Source organism: Oncorhynchus gorbuscha, unplaced genomic scaffold, assembly GCF_021184085.1.
Source record: "Oncorhynchus gorbuscha isolate QuinsamMale2020 ecotype Even-year unplaced genomic scaffold, OgorEven_v1.0 Un_scaffold_8015, whole genome shotgun sequence".
Lineage (NCBI taxonomy): Eukaryota > Metazoa > Chordata > Actinopteri > Salmoniformes > Salmonidae > Oncorhynchus > Oncorhynchus gorbuscha.
The window spans coordinates 1-8,815 of record NW_025751282.1 but is presented as its reverse complement, the minus strand read 5'-3'; the positions used below and the strand labels follow the sequence as shown (position 1 = coordinate 8,815).

Here is an 8,815-nt window from a genome sequence, read left to right as displayed (position 1 = left end):
CATTGACTCTGTACCATGCACCCTGTATATAGCCTCCACATTGACTCTGTACCGTAACACCCTGTATATAGCCTCCCATTGACTCTGTACCGTAACACCCTGTATATAGCCTCCACATTGACTCTGTACCGTAACACTGTATATAAGCCTCCATTGACTCTGTACCGGTAACCCCTGTATATAGCCTCCAAATTGACTCTGTGCCGGTGCCCTGTATATAGCCTCCACATTGACTCTGTACCGTAACACCCTGTATAGCCTCCCACATGACTCTGTGCAGTGCCTGTATATAGCCTCCACATTGACTCTGTACGGTGCCCCCTGTATATAACCTCCACACATTGACTCTGTACCGGTACCCCCTGTATATAGCCTCCACATTGACTCTGTGCCAGTACCCTGTATGCATAGCCTCCACATTGACTCTGTGCCGTAACCCCCTGTATATAGCCTCACATTGTCTCTGTGCCGTAACACCCTGTATATAGTCTCCACAGTGACTCTGTACCGTAACACCCTGTATATAGCCTCCACATTGACTCTGTGCCGTAACATCATATTGTACGCTATGGCCCTCCACATTGACTCTGTACTGGTGCCCCCTGTATATAGCTCCACATTTCTGTGACACCTGTATATAGCTATCGGTGTTTCTGTGCCGTGACATCCTGTGTATGGCCTCCATTGACTCTGTGCTGGTGCCCCTGTTGTATCCTCCACAGTTTTTACTCTGTGCCGTAACACCCTGTACATAGCCTCCACATTGACTCTGTACCGGTACCACCTGTATATAGCCTCCAAATTGACTCTGTACCGGAACCACCTGTATATAGCCTCCACATTGACTCTGTACTGGTACCCCCTGTATATAGCCTCCACATTGACTCTGTACTGGTACCCCCTGTATATAGCCTCCACATTGACTCTGTACTGGTACCCCTGTATATAACCTCCACATTGACTCTGTACCGGTACCCCCTGTATATAGCCTCCACATTGACTCTGTACCGTAATACCCTGTATATAGCCTCCACATTGACTCTGTACTGGTACCCCCTGTATATAGCCTCCACATTGACTCTGTACTGGTACCCCCTGTATATATATGCCTCCACATTGACTGTTGTATTCAGCATTTCACTGTAAGGTCTACTACACCTGTTGTATTCAGCATTTCACTGTGAGGTCTACTACACCTGTTGGTTAGAGCCTGTAAGTAAACATTTCACTGTAAGGTCTACTACACCTGTTGTATTCAGCATTTCACTGTGAGGTCTACTACACCTGTTGTATTCAGCATTTCACTGTGAGGTCTACTACACCTGTTGTATTCAGTATTTCACTGTGAGGTCTACTACACCTGTTGTATTCAGCATTTCACTGTGAGGTCTACTACACCTGTTGTATTCAGCATTTCACTGTAAGGTCTACTACACCTGTTGTATTCAGCATTTCACTGTAAGGTCTACTACACCTGTTGTATTCAGCATTTCACTGTAAGGTCTACTACACCTGTTGTATTCAGCATTTCACTGTGAGGTCTACTACACCTGTTGTATTCAGCATTTCACTGTGAGGTCTACTACACCTGTTGTATTCAGCATTTCACTGTAATGTCTACTACACCTGTTGTATTCAGCATTTCACTGTGAGGTCTACTACACCTGTTGTATTCAGCATTTCACTGTAATGTCTACTACACCTGTTGTATTCAGCATTTCACTGTGAGGTCTACTACACCTGTTGTATTCAGCATTTCACTGTAAGGTCTACTACACCTGTTGTATTCAGCATTTCACTGTGAGGTCTACTACACCTGTTGTATTCAGCATTTCACTGTGAGGTCTACTACACCTGTTGTATTCAGCATTTCACTGTAAGGTCTACTACACCTGTTGTATTCAGCATTTCACTGTGAGGTCTACTACACCTGTTGGTTAGAGCCTGTAAGTAAACATTTCACTGTAAGGTCTACTACACCTGTTGTATTCAGCATTTCACTGTGAGGTCTACTACACCTGTTGTATTCAGCATTTCACTGTGAGGTCTACTACACCTGTTGTATTCAGCATTTCACTGTGAGGTCTACTAAACCTGTTGTATTCAGCATTTCACTGTGAGGTCTACTACACCTGTTGTATTCAGCATTTCACTGTGAGGTCTACTACACCTGTTGTATTCAGCATTTCACTGTAAGGTCTACTACACCTGTTGTATTCAGCATTTCACTGTAAGGTCTACTACACCTGTTGTTTTCAGAATTTCACTGTGAGGTCTACTACACCTGTTGTATTCAGCATTTCACTGTAAGGTCTACTACACCTGTTGTATTCAGCATTTCACTGTAATGTCTACTACACCTGTTGTATTCAGCATTTCACTGTGAGGTCTACTACACCTGTTGTATTCAGCATTTCACTGTAATGTCTACTACACCTGTTGTGTTCAGAATTTCACTGTGAGGTCTACTACACCTGTTGTATTCAGCATTTCACTGTAAGGTCTACTACACCTGTTGTATTCAGCATTTCACTGTAAGGTCTACTACACCTGTTGTATTCAGCATTTCACTGTGAGGTCTACTACACCTGTTGTATTCAGCATTTCACTGTAAGGTCTACTACACCTGTTGTATTCAGCATTTCACTGTGAGGTCTACTACACCTGTTGGTTAGAGCCTGTAAGTAAACATTTCACTGTAAGGTCTACTACACCTGTTGTATTCAGCATTTCACTGTAAGGTCTACTACACCTGTTGTATTCAGCATTTCACTGTGAGGTCTACTACACCTGTTGTATTCAGCATTTCACTGTGAGGTCTACTACACCTGTTGTATTCAGCATTTCACTGTGAGGTCTACTACACCTGTTGTATTCAGCATTTCACTGTGAGGTCTACTACACCTGTTGTATTCAGCATTTCACTGTGAGGTCTACTACACCTGTTGTATTCAGCATTTCACTGTGAGGTCTACTACACCTGTTGTATTCAGCATTTCACTGTAAGGTCTACTACACCTGTTGTATTCAGCATTTCACTGTAAGGTCTACTACACCTGTTGTATTCAGCATTTCACTGTGAGGTCTACTACACCTGTTGTATTCAGCATTTCACTGTAAGGTCTACTACACCTGTTGTATTCAGCATTTCACTGTAAGGTCTACTACACCTGTTGTATTCAGCATTTCACTGTGAGGTCTACTACACCTGTTGTATTCAGCATTTCACTGTAAGGTCTACTACACCTGTTGTATTCAGCATTTCACTGTGAGGTCTACTACACCTGTTGTATTCAGCATTTCACTGTGAGGTCTACTACACCTGTTGTATTCAGCATTTCACTGTAAGGTCTACTACACCTGTTGTATTCAGCATTTCACTGTGAGGTCTACTACACCTGTTGTATTCAGCATTTCACTGTAAGGTCTACTACACCTGTTGTATTCAGCATTTCACTGTGAGGTCTACTACACCTGTTGTATTCAGCATTTCACTGTGAGGTCTACTACACCTGTTGTATTCAGCATTTCACTGTAAGGTCTACTACACCTGTTGTATTCAGCATTTCACTGTGAGGTCTACTACACCTGTTGTATTCAGCATTTCACTGTAAGGTCTACTACACCTGTTGTATTCAGCATTTCACTGTGAGGTCTACTACACCTGTTGTATTCGGCATTTCACTGTGAGGTCTACTACACCTGTTGTATTCAGCATTTCACTGTGAGGTCTACTACACCTGTTGTATTCAGCATTTCACTGTAAGGTCTACTACACCTGTTGTATTCAGCATTTCACTGTGAGGTCTACTACACCTGTTGTATTCAGCATTTCACTGTAAGGTCTACTACATCTGTTGTATTCAGCATTTCACTGTAAGGTCTACTACATCTGTTGTATTCAGCATTTCACTGTGAGGTCTACTACACCTGTTGTATTCAGCATTTCACTGTGAGGTCTATTACACCTGTTGTATTCAGCATTTCACTGTAAGGTCTACTACACCTGTTGTATTCAGCATTTCACTGTGAGGTCTAGTACACCTGTTGTATTCAGCATTTCACTGTGAGGTCTACTACACCTGTTGTATTCAGCATTTCACTGTGAGGTCTATTACACCTGTTGTATTCAGCATTTCACTGTGAGGTCTATTACACCTGTTGTATTCAGCATTTCACTGTGAGGTCTACTACACCTGTTGTATTTGGCACGTGACAAATAACATTTGATTTGACACACACAGAGACACACCAGACAGGGCACTGCGATAGAAATACCAGCTCCTTGGAATAAACATGAACAGGCTGTTATTAATAACAGAGGACTCTTCAACAACAACCTGCACATACACACTCACACACCTCCCCCTTACTAACCTGGGCAGCAGGGCGGCTACAGGAGTGATGACACAGAGCAGGTAGAAGAGCGGTTCCCCCAGAAGTCTCTGCATGGTCCAGTAAGGGTTGGAGGGGGAGTAGCATGTGGGACAGGAAGCGTTGTAACACAGAGCCACAGTAAAGAAGAGACCCACACTGAAGGTGATGGACACCCAGTTCATCCACGTCTGGAGGGAAAAAGGGGAGAGGAGGAAGAACAGGGAGAGGAGGGAGGGAGAAGACAGGAGAGGAGGGAGGGAGAAGACAGGAGAGGAGGGAGGGAGAAGACAGGAGAGGAGGGAGGGAGAAGACAGGAGAGGAGGGAGAAAACAGGAGAGGAGGGAGGGAGAAGACAGGAGAGGAGGGAGAAAACAGGAGAGGAGGGAGAAAACAGGAGAGGAGGGAGAAGACATGAGGAGGGAGAAGACATGAGGAGGGAGAAGACATGAGGAGGGAGAAGACATGAGGAGGGAGAAGACATGAGGAGGGAGAAGACATGAGAGGAGGGAGAAGACAGGAGAGGAGGGAGAAGACATGAGGAGGGAGAAGACATGAGGAGGGAGAAGACAGGAGAGGAGGGAGGGAGAAGACAGGAGAGGAGGGAGGGAGAAGACAGGAGAGGAGGGAGAAGACATGAGGAGGGAGAAGACATGAGGAGGGAGAAGACAGGAGAGGAGGGAGAAGACAGGAGAGGAGGGAGAAGACAAGAGGAGGGAGAAGACAAGAGGAGGGAGAAGACAAGAGGAGGGAGAAGACAAGAGGAGGGAGAAGACATGAGGAGGGAGAAGACATGAGGAGGGAGAAGACATGAGGAGGGAGAAGACATGAGGAGGGAGAAGACATGAGGAGGGAGAAGACATGAGGAGGGAGAAGACATGAGGAGGGAGAAGACATGAGGAGGGAGAAGACAGGAGAGGAGGGAGAAGACAGGAGAGGAGGGAGAAGACAGGAGAGGAGCGAGAAGACAGGAGAGGAGGGAGAAGACAAGAGAGGAGGGAGAAGACAAGAGGAGGGAGAAGACATGAGAGGAGGGAGAAGACAGGAGAGGAGGGAGAAGACAGGAGAGGAGGGAGAAGACATGAGGAGGAGAGACATGAGGAGGGAGAAGACATGGGGAGAAGACAGGAGAGGAGGGAGAAGACAGGAGAGGAGGGAGGGAGAAGACAGGAGAGGAGGAGGGAGAAGACAGGAGAGGAGGGAGAAGACAAGAGGAGGGAGAAGACAAGAGGAGGGAGAAGACAGGAGAGGAGGGAGAAGACAGGAGAGGAGGGAGAAGACAGGAGAGGAGGGAGAAGACATGAGGAGGGAGAAGACATGAGGAGGGGAGAAGACAGGAGAGGAGGGAGGGAGAAGACAGGAGAGGAGGGAGAAGACAGGAGAGGAGGGAGAAGACATGAGGAGGGAGAAGACAGGAGAGGAGGGAGAAGACATGAGGAGGGAGAAGACATAGAGGAGGGAGAAGACAGGAGAGGAGGGAGGGAGAAGACAGGAGAGGAGGGAGGGAGAAGACAGGAGAGGAGGGAGAAGACATGAGGAGGGAGAAGACATGAGGAGGGAGAAGACATGAGGAGGGAGAAGACAGGAGAGGAGGGAGAAGACAGGAGAGGAGGGAGAAGACAAGAGGAGGGAGAAGACATGAGGAGGGAGAAGACATGAGGAGGGTGAAGACATGAGGAGGGTGAAGACAGGAGAGGAGGGAGAAGACAGGAGAGGAGGGAGAAGACAGGAGAGGAGGGAGAAGCGGGGAGAAGACAGGAGAGGAGGGAGAAGACAGGAGAGGAGGGAGAAGACAGGAGAGGAGGGAGAAGCGGGGAGAAGACAGGAGAGGAGGGAGAAGCCGAGGGGAGAGGGGGAAGATGAGGGGAGTGGCGGAAGCGGTGGAAGCGGAGGAAGAGGGGAGAGGAACAAACGGAATTAGAGACTCAAAGCCAGATGAGTACACAGGACTGACAAACCACTGGCTGACTATCCACCTACCTAGGATCGGTTCAAAGAGGCACGCAGTGTGACGCGGTGCAGTGTGACGCGGTGCAGTGTGACGCGGTGCAGAGTGACGCGGTGCAGTGTGACGCGGTGCAGTGTGACGCGGTGCAGAGTGACCCCGTGCAGAGTGACGCGGTGCAGTGTGACGCGGTGCAGAGTGACGCGGTGCAGAGTGACCCCGTGCAGAGTGACGCGGTGCAGTGTGACGCGGTGCAGAGTGACGCGGTGCAGTGTGACGCGGTGCAGAGTGACGCGGTGCAGTGTGACGCGGTGCAGAGTGACGCGGTGCAGTGTGACGCGGTGCAGAGTGACCCCGATGCAGAGTGACGCGGTGCAGTGTGACCCCGTGCAGAGTGACGCGGTGCAGTGTGACCCCGTGCAGAGTGACGCGGTGCAGAGTGACCCCGTGCAGTGTGACGCGGTGCAGTGTGACGCGGTGCAGAGTGACGCGGTGCAGTGTGACGAGGTGCAGTGTGACGCGGTGCAGAGTGACGCGGTGCAGTGTGACGCGGTGCAGAGTGACGCGGTGCAGAGTGACGCGGTGCAGAGTGACGCGGTGCAGAGTGACGCGGTGCAGTGTGACGCGGTGCAGAGTGACGCGGTGCAGAGTGACGCGTGCAGAGTGACGCGGTGCAGTGTGACGCCGTGCAGTGAGACGCGGTGCAGTGAGACGCGATGCAGTGAGACGCGGTGCAGAGTGACGCCGTGCAGTGTGACGCGGTGCAGTGTGACGCCGTGCAGTGTGACGCGGTGCAGTGTAGGACGCAGTGCAGAGTGACCCCGTGCAGAGTGACGCGGTGCAGAGTGACCCCGTGCAGAGTGACGCCGTGCAGAGTGACGCCGTGCAGAGTGACGCCGTGCAGAGTGACCCCGTGCAGAGTGACCCCGTGCAGAGTGACCCCGTGCAGAGTGACCCCGTGCAGAGTGACCCCGTGCAGAGTGACCCGGTGTAGACAGTTTACAGAACGCACCAGCTGGACCGTGGGAGTGAAGGAGGGAGTACCAACTGTCAGCCTGATATACAGTCACTGACACTGCAGTCTTCTGGTTCAATCTAACCAACTATCTATGAATGAACAACTCTAAATGACTTGATTCACTGGAAATTCAGAAAGGCTTTTATTTAGCCCCCCCCCAAAAAAAAAAAACTGTCCAAAACTCTTCATTTAATTTTCAAATTAATTGATTTACAAAGTAGCCCATATTCAATATTTTGTCATTGAGGCTTTTAGACAACCAGTAGGAGAATCTTCTTACCCAGGTCTTGGTCTCCAAGCCCAGGTGTATCAGTATAGTAAACAGAGCCAGGGTGGTGATGGGGGTTCCCCAGGTCAACAAGTCCACATCAGAGTCAGCATAGGCCTGGAGGAGATGGACAGACAGACAAAGGGATCAGTGGTCTGTGAGAGAGAGAAAGATGTCATGACAGGGTTCTTACATAGATTTTATGTTCATCCATCAAAGTGCTCCAAAAGAAACCAATCCTAACTCACACAGAGGGTATAAAGTAACCAATCCTAACTCACACAGAGGGTATAAAGAAACCAATACTAACTCACACAGTAGGGTATAAAGTAACCAATAATAACTCACACAGTAGGGAATAAAGAAGCAGACCAGGCTTTGGTAGAAGGCATCTATCATGGTCATCCAGAACATATATGGCTTGTATTCCTGAAACACAAACATGAGCATTTCACATCATCAACAACACGCTCAGAGCAGCACATCATCAACAACACGCTCAGAGCAGCACACCGCAGCCAGCTGGGTATGGTGTCCCTGTTGGACCGCAGCCAGCTGGGTATGGTGTCCCTGTTGGACCACAGCCAGCTGGGTATGGTGTCCCTGTAGGACCACAGCCAGCTGGGTATGGTGTCCCTGTTGGACCACAGCCAGCTGGGTATGGTGTCCCTGTTGGACCACAGCCAGCTGGGTATGGTGTCCCTGTTGGACCACAGCCAGCTGGGTATGGTGTCCCTGTTGGACCACAGCCAGCTGGGTATGGTGTCCCTGTTGGACCACAGCCCGCTGGGTATAGTGTCCCTGTTGGACCACAGCCTATAATTTCCACCTGTTGTCTATTCCATTTGCACAACAGCATGTGACATTTATTGTCAATCAGTGTTGCTTCCTAAGTGGACAGTTTGATTTCACAGAAGCGTGATTGACTTGGAGTTACATTGTGTCGTTTAAGTGTTCCCTTTATTTTTTTGAGCAGTGTATTTACTTTACACATCAACGTCGGACCTGAGTTCTGCTCGCTCAGGTAGAGCTAACGTAGTTCTAATCTATCACTAGTCATTAACACCTCTGAGTTCTGCTCGTTCAGGTAGAGCTAACGTGGTTCTAATCTATCACTAGTCATTAACACCTCTGAGTTCTGCTCGTTCAGGTAGAGCTAACGTAGTTCTAATCTATCACTAGTCATTAACACCTCTGAGTTCTGCTCGTT

The 8,815-nt window shown here is 48.7% G+C and overlaps 1 protein-coding gene across 1 annotated transcript; it reads right to left on the bottom strand.

The window, feature by feature from the left end:
- Positions 1–4,377: 4,377 nt before the first annotated feature.
- On the bottom strand, positions 4,378–8,803 carry LOC124029871 (phospholipid-transporting ATPase VA-like; the record flags this gene model as incomplete). The annotated part of the gene is made up of 4 exons (XM_046341435.1): positions 8,798–8,803; positions 7,954–8,034; positions 7,618–7,722; positions 4,378–4,565 (listed from the first exon to the last, which is right to left on the bottom strand). Coding segments are annotated over exons 2-4 (359 nt in total), but the record flags the coding sequence as incomplete, so codon positions are not given.
- Positions 8,804–8,815: the final 12 nt, after the last annotated feature.